At 44.2% G+C, this 15410-nt stretch overlaps 1 protein-coding gene across 2 annotated transcripts; it reads right to left on the bottom strand.

The window, feature by feature from the left end:
* Positions 1-5518: 5518 nt before the first annotated feature.
* Positions 5519-15120, bottom strand: FAM216B (family with sequence similarity 216 member B). Of its 2 annotated transcripts, XM_089303636.1 has the most exons (5): positions 14984-15059; positions 14872-14909; positions 12561-12673; positions 9313-9433; positions 5519-5825 (listed from the first exon to the last, which is right to left on the bottom strand). In XM_089303636.1, exons 3-5 carry the CDS (start codon positions 12657-12659, stop codon positions 5647-5649), a joined length of 399 nt encoding a protein of 132 aa, XP_089159762.1. In that variant the 5' UTR covers positions 12660-12673; positions 14872-14909; positions 14984-15059; the 3' UTR covers positions 5519-5646. The 2 variants fall into 2 exon arrangements, with proteins under 2 accessions (XP_089159762.1, XP_008258233.3); XM_008260011.5 differs by lacking the exon at positions 14872-14909 and having other exon boundaries at positions 14984-15120.
* Positions 15121-15410: the final 290 nt, after the last annotated feature.

Below are 15410 nucleotides of genomic sequence, written 5' to 3'. Positions count from 1 at the left end.
CCTCCTTTATAGTCCTCTTCCACCAATCCGTGCTCTGCTGCCCACACGCCGAGCACGCTGCTCTCCTCCAACCAGGAGCAGGATCAGCTCCTGCAGCTTGTTAGTTGAATTGGTGAGGCAGCTGTGTGGAAGTTGTTTGCTGTCTCTCAGCGCCATATTGTGGGAGATCAGATGTATAGAATTAGTCTTAGCAGTTCCAGTAATTTAGTCTAGTCTCAGTTGCTCCCCACAAAGGGTTACAGAGAGAGGGAGAGACAGAGAAAGGTCTTCCATCCACTGGTTCACCCCCCAAATGGCCACAATGGCCAGAGCTGTGCTGATCCGAAGCCAGGAGCCAGGAGCTTCTTCCAGGTCTCCCATGTGGGTGCAGGGGCCCAAGGACTTGGGCCATCTTCTACTGCTTTCCTAGGCCACAGCGGAGAGCTGGATCAGAAAAGGAGCAGCTGAGACACGAACCAGCACCCATATGGGATGTTGGTGCTACAGGCGGAGACTTAACCAATTATGCCACAGCACTGGCCGCAGTATAACATTTTTAATCACTGGCTTGATAAAGATATAAAACAAAGTTTTACAAAGCTATACTTGCAGCAATATGGATACACACAGACTTTTTTTCTTTTTTCTTTTCCTTTTGTTCATTTTAAAAATTTTAGCTTCCGCATACAAGGGAGAACATGCAGTATTTGCCTTTCTGGGTCTGGCTTATTTCACTCAACCTTTATGTCTCAGGCTTACTTGATATCATCTCCCTCCACAGCAAGTTGAGGAATGGAGACACAGAACAGGCAAGTTTCAAGAGACAGTCCTGGCAGGGAGAAGTGTGCAGCGCAGCACCTGGGAAGACAGACTCAGGCTGGGTGTCTCCAAGGCAGCCCTGACTGGGCCATCAGACGTCATCAGAAGTGCATGTCCAGGACTAGGGTAAAGGGATGAGGCACATGGTGGCAGTCACCGTCAGGGTAGTGCAAGAATGATGTTGCCTTTCCATCTGCACCCTAGGCATGCCCACCCTTCTCCCGTGCCCTGGCTCAAACAGCGCCAAATGAGTCCTGCCTTCTAGCATTGCTCCCCCGGTGGAATGCCCTGCCTTTGTGGCTGCCTCAGACCTCCTGACTAATGAACAGACCTTAGCAAAGGTGAAAGGTTATAAAAGACCATGGCTTCCGCCTTCCACCCTCTCTCCCTTTTGTTTGCTAATGCTGAAGCTTTGGTGGAGCAAGTTGCCTTTCGTGGGCGGCCCAGTCAAGAAGCCGATGTGGCAGGGCACTGAGGGCCGCCCCCAGCCAGCGGCCAGGAAGGAATGGAGGCTCTGGGTCCACCAGGCCCGGAGAAATTAAATTCTGCCCCAACCACGTGAGGGAGCTTAACTGGGTTCCCGCCCCGATTGAATCTTCAGATGAGATCGCTGACATCGTGAGTCCAGCTTGTGAGGGACCTGGAGCCAGCAGCCCCAGCCATGGCCAGATTGCTCGGCACAGAAACTGTGAGATTGTAAATGTCAGTGCTTTAAGTCACTACATTTTGGAAGAACGTATCTACAGCAAAGGAAAATTCACATGGTGTATGAAGACTGACGGGGGTGGCGGATGCTGATTGAGGAACCTGAAGAATGATATAAAGGAGAAAAGGGAGAAGCTAACGAGGGTTCACTGAACTATTACAGTCCTCCCTTCCTGCACAAGTTGCTTCTTTTTCCTGTCTCACCTCCTCTAGTCCCTTCCTCCCTGAAAACAAGCTGGAAAGCTGCCTTATCCGCACTGACTGCTAAACTTTGAAATTTCTCCTATTAAATCTCCATGGTTATCATTATCATCACCCCTGTGCCGATCATTCCCCTCTCTCCTGAAATTTGCCGCCACTCTGGGCAAGAAGGTGACTGTAAATAACAGCAGAGAGATGTTTCCCACAGACCCATGTTTTCTTCTGGCCAGCAGCCACCGTTGTTAGAAAATAAAAAATTAATGTCTGATATTGCAAGAAGGTGAAGCAACCAGGACACTTACACCTTGCTAGTGAGAAGGCAAAATAGTGCAGCCACTTTGGAAAAAACTATGGCTATGCTATAAACACACCATGTGTGTCTACACAAGAAAAGTGAAAACATATGTCCGCACAAAGGCTCACATTCAAGTGCTTCTAGAAGCTTTATTCCTAATGGTCGAAAGCCAAAAATAATCCAAATGTTCATAAACCAGAATGGAGAAGCGAATTGTTGTATATCCATACAATGGAACGCCGCTCCGCAATGGTGAACATCTTCCTTGCAGCACCATAATAAATCCCATTTTTCATGAACTTCAAGTTCAGGGCTCTAAGGGAAGAGACATTATCTGCTCATAAGGGAGAGACAGCAAGTGAGACTTTCTACACCAACTTAGCTCTATCTGTCCTTCTTCTGGGCCTGTGACATTCATTTGCCAGTCAGCTCTTAAAAGCCTCTATTGGGAAACAAGGTGCCTCTCAGATTTTTAATGCAGGGATGTAGCTGAGAATCACAAGTGGCCTCCTTGAAATTCTGCATCACTAGCTAAGGCTTACACAGCAAATATCAGTGCCCATCAAAAAAGCAATGTAAGATAAAAGTGCTTGTAAGTGGTTCAGAGAGACAGAAGACCTCTCATGGAAATAATGAGCAGATTAGTACAGATCAATGTGGGTGGGTCTCCCCTAAACTTCTGTCCCTTGAGAGGCGACCTTGTAACACAACCCGGTGCCATCTGGGTGTTTTTCTTCTTCTAAGCCTACCTCACAGTTGCTAACTTAGAAGTATAAAATCACTCAGAGTACATGAGTTTTTTACAGATCAAGGAGTTTCTTTATGATTGAGTGAATGACCTCAACAAGGTCAGTGGCAGACTAGTGGGCCTTGCCCCTTAGCTTTTCCCGAAGAGAGAAAAGTCCAAGAAGATCTCAGAACCAGTAATAGAGGTCTTAAGAATTTTACAACAATTTTTATATCTCATATGTTTTTTTTTTAATTTTTTTTTTTTGACAGGAAGAATGGACAGTGAGAGAGAGAGGGGGACAGAGAGAAAGGTCTTCCTTTACCGTTGGTTCACCCTCCAATGGCCACTGCGGCCAGCGCACTGCGCTGATCCAAAGCCGGGAGCCAGGTGCTTCTCCTGGTCTCCCATGCGGGTGCAGGGCCCAAGCACTTGGGCCATCCCCCACTGCACTCCCTGGCCACAGCAGAGAGCTGGCCTGGAAGAGGGGCAACCGGGACAGAATCTGGCGCCCTGACCAGGACCAGAACCCGGTGTGCTGGCACCACAAGGCGGAGGATTAGCCTATTGAGCCGTGGCACCAGCCTATATCTCATATGTTAACTGTTACAGAAAGAAGATAATAATCATTGATGGTGAGTTTTTTCTTCCCAATAATATTGTTGCTTCTTCCTTTCAGATTAGTGTTATACACCCTTATGAAGTAAGTTGATAGTCCTTTTATGGGCATAGCAGTCTTTAGACAATTTGAACAGGGTGAAACATTTAAAAGAAATAAGATGAGGAAGAGGCATTAAAATATATTTATTTTGTTTATTTGAGAAAGAGACACACCCAGGAAAACAGAAAGAGAGAGCTGCCATCCATTGACTTATTTCCCAAATCCCCACAATGGCTGCAGCTGGGCCACGCTGAAGCTGGGAACTGGGAACTTGTTCTGGGTCGGCCATGTACATGGCAGGGACCCACATACTTGAACTGTCTCCTGCTGCCTTCCAGGGTGCACATTAGCAGGAAGCAGGAAAAGATTCAGGACTTGAACGGAGGCATTCCAACATGGGATGTAGCACCCCAACTGTTATCTTTTTTAATATTTATTTTATTTATTTGAAAGAGTTACAGAGAGAGGTAGAGAGAGAGAGAGAGGTATTTCATCTGCTGGTTCACTCCCCAGATGGCTGCAACGGCCGGAGCTGTGCCAATCCAAAGCCAGGAGCCAGGAGCTTCTTCCAGGTCTCACACGTGGGTGCAGGGGCCCAAGGACTTGGGCCATCTTGTGCTGCTTTCCCAGGCCACAGCAGAGAACTGGATCAGAAGAGGAGCAGCTAGGACTAGAACCAGTGCCCATATGGGATGTCAGCACTTCAGGCCAGGGTGTTAACCCGCTGTGCCACAGCGCCAGCACCACCAACTGTTGTCTTAATTGGGGTACCAAATGCCTACCCCCAGAAGATGCATTTTCATTTTTTTTCCACAATGGTTTACTTTGTTTATTTGAAAGGCAGAGTTATAGAGAGATACAGAGGGAGAGAAAGAGAGAGACAGAGACAGAGACAAGGACAGAGATCTTCCATCCACTGCTTCATTCCCCAAATGGCCACTGGGACAGGACAAATGGAGCTGGGACAGGACAAAGCCAAGAGCCTGGAACTCCATCCTGGTCTTCCACGTGGATGGCCAGGCCTCAAGTACTTGGGTCATCTCCCACTGCCATCCAAGGTGCGTGTGGCTGCTGGATTGCAAGAAGAGCAGCCGGGACTTGAACCAGTGCTCTGATAGGGGATGTCAGTAGCGTAGGTGGCAGCTTAATCTACGGCACCACAATGCCAGCCCAAGATACATTTTTTAAATTTTGAGCACTGATGACTAACTTTTAACAGAAACTCAAAAAATCACTGGTGATGAACATAACCATTAGATATAACTACTGTAATCCTACAATGCTCATTTATAGCCTTGTGCGCTTTGCCTGAAACTTTGGCGACCACAGGAAGGTTGGACTTGAGATCAGTTCTTGGGATTATTTTATGTTCTGCTGACAGCATTTGTTTGACTGCCAGAGGAAGGTGTGTGGACAAATTCCCCTATCGTCTCAAGCCTGATTATAGCTGTACAGAATCAGCCCAGCTGTGGCAGGCTGATAAGTACACGTTTCAAGATGGCACACAGTGATTGAGTCAAGTGAGAGTCAGAAGCTTTTGAGCCAAGTTGAATGTTATTGCTTGATGGGAAAATGAGGAAGCCAGTAATGCAAGATGAGACAATTTGAAAGGGAGGGGGAGAGAGAGAGAGAGAGAGAGAGAGAGATCTTTCATCTGCTGGTTCACTCCCCACATGGCCGTAACAGCTGGGATAGGGCCAAACCGAAGCCTGAAGCCTGGATCACCATCCAGGTCTCCAACATGGGTGGCAAGAGCCTATGCACTTGGGCCATCTTCTGTTGCTTTCCCAGGTGCATTAGAAGGGAGCTGGATTGGAAGTGGAGCAGCCGGGACTCTAGCCAGTACCCATGGTTTGTGTATTTTCATTTTATGTAGTGTGTGGCTTGCAGGGAGTGCCAAGTGACAGAGGCTGTGGTACTCTCTGATCATTTGTCTCCTTTCACTGTTCTTGGGGTTTATCTGGGAGGTTCAAACTCAATAGAAGCTAATTTTTTTAAGCTTTGGAAGTCACATTGCAGATTATATACAATAAATGTTGCTAACTTTCAGGCCCATTGCTTTTAAACCTCTCAACTCTTCTTGCCAAGAAAATTTATGTGAATGAGCGAGACATTAATTATAGATCTGGAGTTTATATTAGAAGTTATTCTTTTATTCATTCTTATTCAACAAATATGCACTAAACACCTACTAACGCCAGGAATATCTGGGCAATTTGCCCATTTCAGAAACTCTGCATGGCCTCTGTTTCTGAGCGCTCAGTATCCTGCACTTTGGACCCTGGGTGGAGCCACAGGTCGGGCTGATGGACATTTTCTTCTCAGGGCTGAAGATGTCCGGGGAATGGTTCTTGGAGAAGCTACCTTGGCTGCGGCTCTCCTGGTAGAATCTCTAAGTACAGCAGCACAAGACAAGGCTTCTTTTTGAGTAATATAGCCTGGGGGAAGGAAACAAGAGCAAGTTCAAAGTCAACCATTGTATGAAGCAAGTAAGCAAAAGAAATGCAAATAATCACACAAAGCAAATAAGATTTCTTACTCTTGTGGGTAGCATACCCAGATGGTATGATCTTTGAAGGCAGGAAGTATATTCGCCTTTTTTTTTGCCTTTCTTATTCAGTAAGTTAATAAATACTTACTCATCAAATAACACATTAAATCATCAGGAAGGGACTTAAGCTGTGAGGAATCTTCGCGTGTTACTTATCTTTGATATCAAAGCTTTCTTCCAACCAGAAACAGACATATTTGATCTCAAAGTGTGGTATGCAGTTCACCTATTACAGAATCATCTGGCAGAGGCCATGTGCCTTTGAAAAATGTAGATTTCGAGTTTTATTGAAAAGAACTTTTGAATCACACACTTGAAGGTTATGCCTGGGACTATGCATTTAAACAAAGTAGCAAGCAGATTTTCTGCACACCAGACACTGAATTCAGTACCTCTGCTTTGGGATTCAGTGGCCTCGTCTCACAAGGGGTGGGAGCCTGGCCAAGTTGCTTGATTTATCCATGTTTCAAATGTTCTTTTCTGTAAAATGTAGATTATAAAGCAGACTGCCACATAATGGTTGAGGTTTTGTTTTTGTTTTTGTTTTTGTTTTTGTTTTTTTTTTTTTTTGGACAGGCAGAGTGGACAGAGAGAGAGACAGAGAGAAAGGTCTTCCTTTACCGTTGATTCACCCCGCAAGTAGCCGCTACGGCCGGTGCACTGCGGCCAGCGCACCGCGCTGATCCGGAGCCAGGAGCCAGGTGCTTCTCCTGGTCTCCCATGCGGGTGCAGGGCCCAAGCACTTGGGCCATCCTCCACTGCACTCCCAGGCCACAGTAGAGAGTTGGCCTGGAAGAGGGGCAACTGGGACAGAATCCGGCGCCCCAACTGGGACTAGAACAATACGGGGTCGGCTCCGTGGCGCAGTAGGTTAATCCTCTGCCTGCGGCACCAGCATCACACGTGGGTGCCAGTTCTAGTCCAGGCTGCCCCTCTTACGATCCGACTCTCTGTTATAGCCTAGGAAAGCAGTAGAAGATGGCCCAACTCCTTGGGCCCCTGCACCTACATGGGAGACCGGGAGGAAGCATCTGGCTCCTGGCTTCAGATTGGTGCAGCTCCGGCTGTTGTGGCCATTTGGGGGGTGAACCAACGGAAGGAAGACCTTTTTCTCTGTCTTTCCCTCTCACTGTCTAACTCTATCGCTCAAATAAGTAAATAAAATATTTTTTTAAAAAGACAATACATGTTGAGTTCACTAGTGCCTGCTATGTAGAAGGCCCTCAGTAAAAAATAACTATTGTTGGTGGTGTTTTTAGTAAATCATTTGCAAAATCCGTGTCTTCCTTTTATGTAAAGAGAGGAACAAAATTCATGTGCTCATGCCAATGAATGAACGTTTTTAAAGATTTATTTGTTTGAAAGGTAGAGTTGGAGAGAGAGAGAGAGAGAGAGAAGGAGAGGGAGAAGGAGAGGGAAAGGGAGAGGGAGGGAGGGAGAAAGAGATCTTCCATCCACTGGTTTATTCCCCAAATGTCTGTGAAGCCCACGGACTTCATTCAAGTCTCCCACATGAGTGGCAAGGGCACAAGGACTTGAATCATCTTCTACTGCTTTCCCAGGCACACTAGTAGGGGGTTGGGTTGGAAATGAAGCAACCAGGATAAAAACCAGCACCCATATGGGATGTTGGCATCACAGTCAGCAGCTTAACCCACTGTACACGTCAGCCCAATGAATTAATTTTTGTAAGACGTACTCTGCTGAATTCAACAGAGTACAATAGAGGGGAGCTGACCACTGGGAATGTTTCCTGTCAGAAAAGATACTCGACAATTACACCTTTCAGTAGGTTGGTGTTGATAATATGTGAAAGATTTTGGTATTGGAGAAGCAGGCAGGGAGTTAGGGAGGAATAAATGAAGCTGGAAGAATTTTTTTTCCCATAATTTTTGTGTAGTGCTACATGATAACTCCACCCCTTTCCTGTCAATATGGTATGCCCACTTTCCCATGATGCACCTGTGTCTCACCTGGGACCAGGAAAGATTATGCTCTACACGGAGGCACTGTGAAACTCCCAGAAATGCTCCCACGTACTCAACTCAGCTCCACTTATATGTGCAGTTGAGGCATGGCTCCCTATCCCATACAGGAGGCTGATAACAGGAGAGTGGCTCCTCCTTTGCCCTTCTGCACTATGTTATGGTTCTTCTCTGGCCCCTTCTCCATATCTCTCTTCATAGGTAAGTCTCTGGCCCACTCTGCGTGGGATGGCCCACACTCTGGGTAAAGGGCAATAAAGCTCACAAGATGCCCCCCCCCCCATTTCCTCTCTTTGTTGAGATTCTCCTCAATAGCCCCCAGACTCCTTACAGATAAGAGGAAAGTTCCCAGCAGCTTCTATAAGCCCCCTACTCTCTACCTCCCACCAGCTGCAAGCCCCCTACCTCCCACCAGTGGCAGATTCCTTCTTCAGCCAGGTAAAAGCCCAGCCCTACAGGCGCCCTGTGCTTGGTCTCTTCACAAGGACTCACTGTCGCCCCTCTTGGCTTCAATAAAGCACCTGTCTCTGTTGAGGATGGCCTCTGTCTCTTTTTCTGTCTCTCTTCTCTGGGGGTATAAAAGGCCAGAACCCCGAATTAGGTAAGCCTGACAATGTGTGATGGCATATTCATTCTCTTTTAAATAAATCTTGCTCCCACTTAAAAACTGTGTTTATGTCTCTGCTTTGATTAAGTATTTCTTTGGGGGGAAAGAACTAGGAACAAAAATCAAGATACCTATGCCCACAACACTTTCATATTCATTTCATGTGTGCTTCATAAAATCCAGAGAGTGTGGAGGGAGAGGAGAGAGAGTGGAGCAGGAGGGTGAAAACGCGCGACCTTTGGAAGTGACGGCTCTGAATGAAGGCCTCACCGACCTTTACTGTCTGCTAGATGCTGACAAAGTTATATAACCTGTTTGAGCCTCTGCTTTCCACAATCACAGAGCGGAACGAAAATGAAATATTACATAGAAAGTCCTTAGCACGATGCCTGGAGCATGATAAATGCTCAATAAATATATTGTCGCTGTGAGTAAAGCAAGTTTCTGAGTTTGCACAAATAGCAAGGGATTGAGCTGTGGTTGGATCCTAAGCTATCTGGCCAAGCCCAGAGCCATTGATCAAGTTCCTGTAAATCTCGAAGAGTGGCTAACAGAACAATCCATATTCCAGTTTCTTTTGATCTTATTAATTTACCCATAAAGGCTTGCACCCTATTATCAGGGATCGCCACTTTCAAATTTGGCGAGAGAACCATGTTGATAAAACAACATGCGGGCAGAAAGCCGGTCCATGTGAATTATTTATCTGCAAACTTGACTTCAGCTGCAGCACACGGATTCCATGCTGAGCCGTGCGGTTCAGGTCAAGCAGATAAACTCACCAAGCAGCTGCTGGTGCTGCAGGCTGTGAATGTAGCGCATCTTCAGGGCCTCCCACTGGGGCCTGGAGTCGTAAATCCTCATGATGCTGTAAAAGTAGCGCTGTTGCCCTCGGGTTAGGTCCTGTCAGAGCAGAGCAGGCGATTTTGATGAGTCTGTGGAGTTCTACTGCATCACAAGTGTGATGTGTGTGTGTATGGCAGGGGGAGGGGGTGGGGGCAAGGGGCTGCTGATGACATAGTGCAGCTGATTAAGCGGCCACTACGTGGCTAGCATCCCATATTGGAGTGCAAGGACATGTGAGAGACCTGGGTGGAGTTATTGGATTCAGCGTTGGCCTAGCCCAGACCTGGCTGTTGTGGCCTTTTGAGGACTGAACCAGTGATTGGAAGATCTCTCTTTCTCTCTCTCTCTCTCATTCATTCTCTCCCTCTGTCATTTTGTTTTCTAAAAAAAAAAAAAAAAAGCAACAAAAAAAACTACCTCTAAATACATAATTGGATTCCATTACTACTTTCTTCTTTTAAAAAAAAATTATTTGAGAGGCAGAGTTACAGACAGAGAGACACAGAGAGAGGTCTTCCATCTGCTGGTTCACTCTCAAGATGGCTGCAACAACTGGAGCTGGGCTGATCTGAAGCCAGGAGCCAGGAGCTTCTTCAGATCTCCCTCATGGGTAAAGGGGCCCAAGGACTTGGGCCATCTTTTACTGCTTTCCCAGGCCATAGCAGAGAGCTGGATCAGAAGAGGAGTCACTGGGTCACAAACCGGCCCCCATATGGGATGCCTGCATGGCAGGTGGAGGCTTAACCTACTCCACAATCACTCACCCCACCTTTCTACCTTCTTAGCAGATTAACCTGAGACTTTGGGGATCAAACATTTAGCACACATGGACCTTTGGGGGGACTGTCAATATTCAAATTTGGATATCAAATCATAGCCGACAGTTCTTAATTTATAACAATGGTCAAATGACAATTAGGTACTTTTCTCTCTTGTTTTCCTTTCCAGTCTACCACTGGTCTGTCTGATGAAAACGATTAACTAAAAGATTCTAAGTAAGTAGCCAATGTTTTGGGCTGAGGGAGATCTACAGATTAACCCTTTTTGAAGGAAGTAGGTTGTGAGAACACACACCGGGTGTGAAGCATGCCTGGCCCCACTGGGTAAAACTTGGTGGAGATGTCTCAGGAAGCCAGGAAGACAGATGAGCAGATGGGTATGTGGGAAAGGGTCAGTATCGTTAGTGAGACAGTGCTATGACCACAGAAAGAAAAACCTCTGCCTATGGAAGTCAGGGAAGGTGCCTGTGTGAGAAGACCACCACCTCAGAGGGTTTAGGTGGGGAAGAGGCGTTCCCTGAAGGGGCTAGAACAATGGGGTCTCAAGGGCCGTTCCTGGGAACCTGTTAGAGAGCCAAGTATCAGTCCCACTCCAGATGTGCAGAATCAGAGATAACTATGGTTGGGGTTTGGGGGTGGTAGGGTGGTGGTGGGAGGCAGAGCTCACATTCTGCTTTGACAGGACTCCCAGATGATTCTGACACATATACACTAAAAGGTGAGAACCACTGGGCTAGGAGAAAAGGGCAAGTTCTAGCCAGAAGGGAGAAAGTGATATAAATTCTCCCATTGAACACAAAATATCTGCATCCGTAGGGACCTAGCCTATCTTTTCAGTTGAAAGGCAGCATACAGTCTGATTTTGAGAGGACTGTAGAGTTAGGCAAGCAAAGATGATAGAAACTTTTATGTTAAGCATTTAGAGATCGACTTTTATATGAGGAACAATTAAAGGAAAGGGTTCTCCATAGGAGTGGCTTTGACCCTTGAAAGACATTTGGCAATATCTGGAAAAATCTATGCTCATTTCAGTTGGTGGGAAGGGGTAGGGCCCAGGGATGCCGCTTAGCAACCCACAATGCCAAGGACAGCTCCCCATTCCTTTGCAACAAAGAGTCAGCTAACCACAGAGGCCATGCTTTGAACAGGCCTGATCTGCATTTTGAAAAGGTCACTTTGGCCTTGCTATGGAGAGTGAGAGAAGACAGACCAGTGGTAGGGTGACCAAATGGCCGCTACAGGCGGACCTGCGCCAATCCGAAGCCAGGAGCCAGGTGCTTCTTCCTGGTCTCCCACGCGGATGCAGGGTCCCAAGGACTTGGGCCATCCTCTACTTCTATCCCAGTCACTGGCCCCATATCATTTTTTGAGTTATGGAAGTCTTATGAGATTGGCAACTTATTACATTCATTTTATAGTTAGGGAAACTGATAGTGGAACCAAGATTTTAGAAAAATCAAGATAAAATAAGTTAACCCTATGCCCAGATATTTAAAACAATGACAGAATTTTCCAAACTTGTTGATCACCATGTATTAAAATTAAACATAAGATAATTGCATATAGAAGTAGGGTATGGTGATTTGAATGTTAGAAATTTTGTATGGGGCTAAAAATCTATGTCATATTCTTTTGAGATCTGGAGTCCTTAAGTTTAACATTAAAAATAAATCCAGAGAGGAGCAAAGCCAAGTACCTCACAATTTGAGACACTCATTTCAGCTTTATAGATTCCAAATTAAATATTTTAAATGATAATATAGTTGAAGAGGAAAATGGATTCTACTTATGAATAACTAATTAAGACTTTTCAAATGATTGAGAACAAGATAATATGAAAATTGCAAGCCAATTTCAAGTGCAAAGCTCCAAAGTACAATGGGAATTTCCATTTTATAAGAATATCTTGAGAGTTCTGGTTTTATTTTGCAAAAAAGTCCTACTTTTTTCTTTGGTAAAACTCTAAACTTCTTAATTGAGAAGTAACCAATAATATTCTTAATATTCTTACCCTGTTGCCTATCTTTCCTTGAAGGGATGGAAGAGAATTGAAATTTTGACAAAGAAAATTTGTGAGAAGGGCTTTAACTAAATTTGACACAGAGGAGAAAACAGCTCTCCAACAGGAAGCCATAATTAAGTGTTGTCATTGAGTTTCCTGTCCTGTTAGTCACTCAGTCACGGAGAAGCTACAGCCTGACAGGGCTCCTGACATGACGTGGATCTAGGAGTAGACCAGGCAAGCACTGGTTCGTCCCCTCACTCACACCTTCAACATGCACCTGCGTGCTTACATTAGGTCAAATGTTCTCCCTAATGCTGCTAAGCCAAGAAACTAGAAAAAGTTATTCAGCCTTTGGGGGGAGCCAGATGATGTTCTTCCACCTGTGAAGAAAACTCGGTACCTTCAGCAATGAAGTGTCAGAGGCAGAGCAAGGGACCCGAATGCAAGGAATCCGTGGGCCCTTTGGATGCTTTTGTTGTTTTTTCCAGTTTTCTCCCATGCTTTGTCTTGCACCTCCAAGGAACAAGAACGCATAACAGAATGTTTCATTATGTCCAACGACTTTTGGGGATGTACCTAAGTCAATAATTAACTAATGTATACATAATACATAATGTATACATAATAAATGTATACATAAATGTTACTTGTTCCAAGGGATAAGAACATTTTCTCAAGTTTCCAAGTAATTGGACCTTATCAGCTTACTTAGTTCTGCAAATTTTTCGATTTTCGCTCGTTATTTGGAGGAGATAATTATGAATTATTCAAGGAATGAAGGAGCCATTGAGAGCCCTTGACTTTTTGCTACACTCTGATTGGAACAAGTGAGCTGCAGAACCATACGAGGACTACAACAGTTATTTTTTGATGATATTCAATAATATTTTAGCCTATCTGATTCTAAAACAAGTCTACATAATTTTGGATAATTTGGAAAAATATAAAAATTGATTTAGAAAATAAGATGGCCCACATCTCACTGTTGTACAAAATTGTGTGCAATTGTTGGCATTTGTGTGATTTCCTTTTATGTATTTATTATATTTATTATTAGTTATACATTGTGTTTGATTTTAGAAAAGCAAGACACTCAAAAAAGGCTTCCATAGCCTTAGCAGTTCATGCCAAGAGCCTCAGGTGATCACTGATGTCATAAATAAAAGTGTTAATTATTAAATTAACAACAGAAGTCACTGTGCACTTACTCCCCATGTAGGACCTCTGTCTTTAATGAGTTGTACTCTGAGAATTAACTGCAAACTTGTTATCAAGCAGTATTTTTATGTTGTGTGTGTGTGTGTGTGTGTGTGCAAACTGTTGAAATCTTTACTTAGTATAGAGTTGGTCTTCTGTATGTAAAGTTAATTAAAAATGAGTCTTAAGAATGGGATGGGAGAGAAAGTAGGAGGTGGGATGGGAATTGGGGTGGGAGGATGGGTATGGGGAGGAAGAATGCTATATTCCTAAAGTTGTACCTATGAAAATTGTATTCATTAAACAAAATCTTCAAAAAAAAAAAAAAAAAAGAAAAGGGAGATCACAACATATGTGTTGTACTCTCTCCCAGATCATTAAATATTCCTAAAAATTATGATTTTTAGTTGCAGCATGGTATACCTTTGCATCATTCTCCATTTCTTGCACATCTAATTCTGCAATTTTATAGCATTGTACTATAAAATAAACTATTAGGCTTAGTCATATTTCTTTCCCACTTGCCTGACAAAGATACGGAAGGAAACAGTCACACCTGCTATGACTAAGTTTCCTTTCCTTATGATTTAGGGTTCAGAGTCTGAGATGTATATCAGAATAAAACATTTAACAATTCAGGCAGAGTAGATGTATAGGAATCCGGTTGCCAAGGCACAGAGTGGAAACGTTAAGCATTTTCCTGTCTGCCTACTCCTTTGCCCTTATCAGTAGTGCAAACTACCCAAGGGTAGGGAGGAAGAAGACAGCAAATCAGATACAGTAACCGATCCTCTAAACAAAGCAGACTATTATCAATACCTGTATCATATGATAACAGAAAAAAAGAAATTCTAATAGAGATTGTATGGCCATTAGATCCAGATAGACTTGAGGGGCTTTGTTTCCCATTCGCTTGGGCTCCATCATTCCATCTTTGCAATGCTGGTTACAGCACCTACCTCTTTGGAGTCTTTGATTAAGTGAGAGCATAAATATAGAATATCCTCATCTGATGCCACTTTCTCCTTTCTACTCCCTGCCCTAGTGAATGCACACACACACACACACACATACTTTAAGGAATATTTAACGCATGTGGAGGGTGATTGGTGGAATCACAGATCTGAGGCTCAAATCTTCCAGAAGAGAAATTTATTAAATAAACACCAATCAGCTTCCCTGTGTTCTTATGCTGTCAACTTTAAGTCAAGCATAAATATTTTATTTAATACTTCTTTCCTTTAGCATTTAGCATGCACTCCAGAAACCATACCAACCAAGAAAGACTCTTTTTAATATTCTCTGTGATTGAAGCCCAGGTTCTATCCAGTACTCAGATCATCTCAATTTCCCTCCTTCCATTTCCCAGATCTGCAGAGCAGAGAATAAATATTCTTCAAATCGGGAAAGATTTCTTTGGTTCTCAAATAGCATAAGGAAATGACAGATCTTTTTCTTGTGGCAACAATTCATTTGTGCTTTTCTTGGTCTGTTGCTGAAGAAATACGTCTTACCTTCTCAACTGGTCTCTGATAAAATTTGATTAAAATGCCTGGGGAATTCAAGGAGAAAAATTAAACAAAATAAATCTAAAACAAAAGACAGATTTGTTTGAAAGGAACTTACCCTGTATGACAGCTCCCTCCTTTCTGAGAGCTGACGTTCATATCCAGCGTAGTTGTCTAGCAATGCCCTTTATTCGCGGGGTAGGGCAGGGGAAAGCCAGTCTGTTGATAAGCTGGTATCCAAGCAACATCATGTGATGAGACAAAGAGCTCCAGGAGTTTGGCCATGTGCCTCTCCCTGCTTCCTGGTGATGCTTAACCACATAGTTTATTTTTCCTTCCAAGTTTTGTTTCTAATCAAGTGTAGACTTCTAACTCTACCATAGCTACATTACGTGCAGATGCGAGGGAGGAAAGGACGTGGAAACAGATGCTGAATATTAAAAGGCAGGGATTCTACCAGTGCAATAGGCCATTCCATGAGTCTTTTCCAGATTGAGAGTCAGCAACCCCATTATCATTATGCAAATGCATACATAAATGACAAA

Source organism: Oryctolagus cuniculus, chromosome 9 (genome assembly GCF_051225735.1).
Source record: "Oryctolagus cuniculus isolate XC-2025 breed Fujian yellow rabbit chromosome 9, ASM5122573v1, whole genome shotgun sequence".
Lineage (NCBI taxonomy): Eukaryota > Metazoa > Chordata > Mammalia > Lagomorpha > Leporidae > Oryctolagus > Oryctolagus cuniculus.
The sequence above is the reverse complement of the archived record's forward strand: the minus strand, read 5'-3'. Positions and strand labels throughout refer to the sequence as shown.

Bases quoted from the DNA above. Each gene is read 5' to 3' on its own strand.
- FAM216B (XM_008260011.5), bottom strand. From the start codon at position 12,659: ATGGGAGAAAACTGGAAAAAACAACAAAAGCATCCAAAGGGCCCACGG. The intron at 9,434-12,560 runs GTACCGAGTTTT...CTGCTCTGACAG, and splicing joins CTGACACTTCATTGCTGAAG to GACCTAACCCGAGGGCAACA. The intron at 5,826-9,312 runs GTGAGTTTATCT...TCCTTCCCCCAG, and splicing joins GCAGCACCAGCAGCTGCTTG to GCTATATTACTCAAAAAGAA.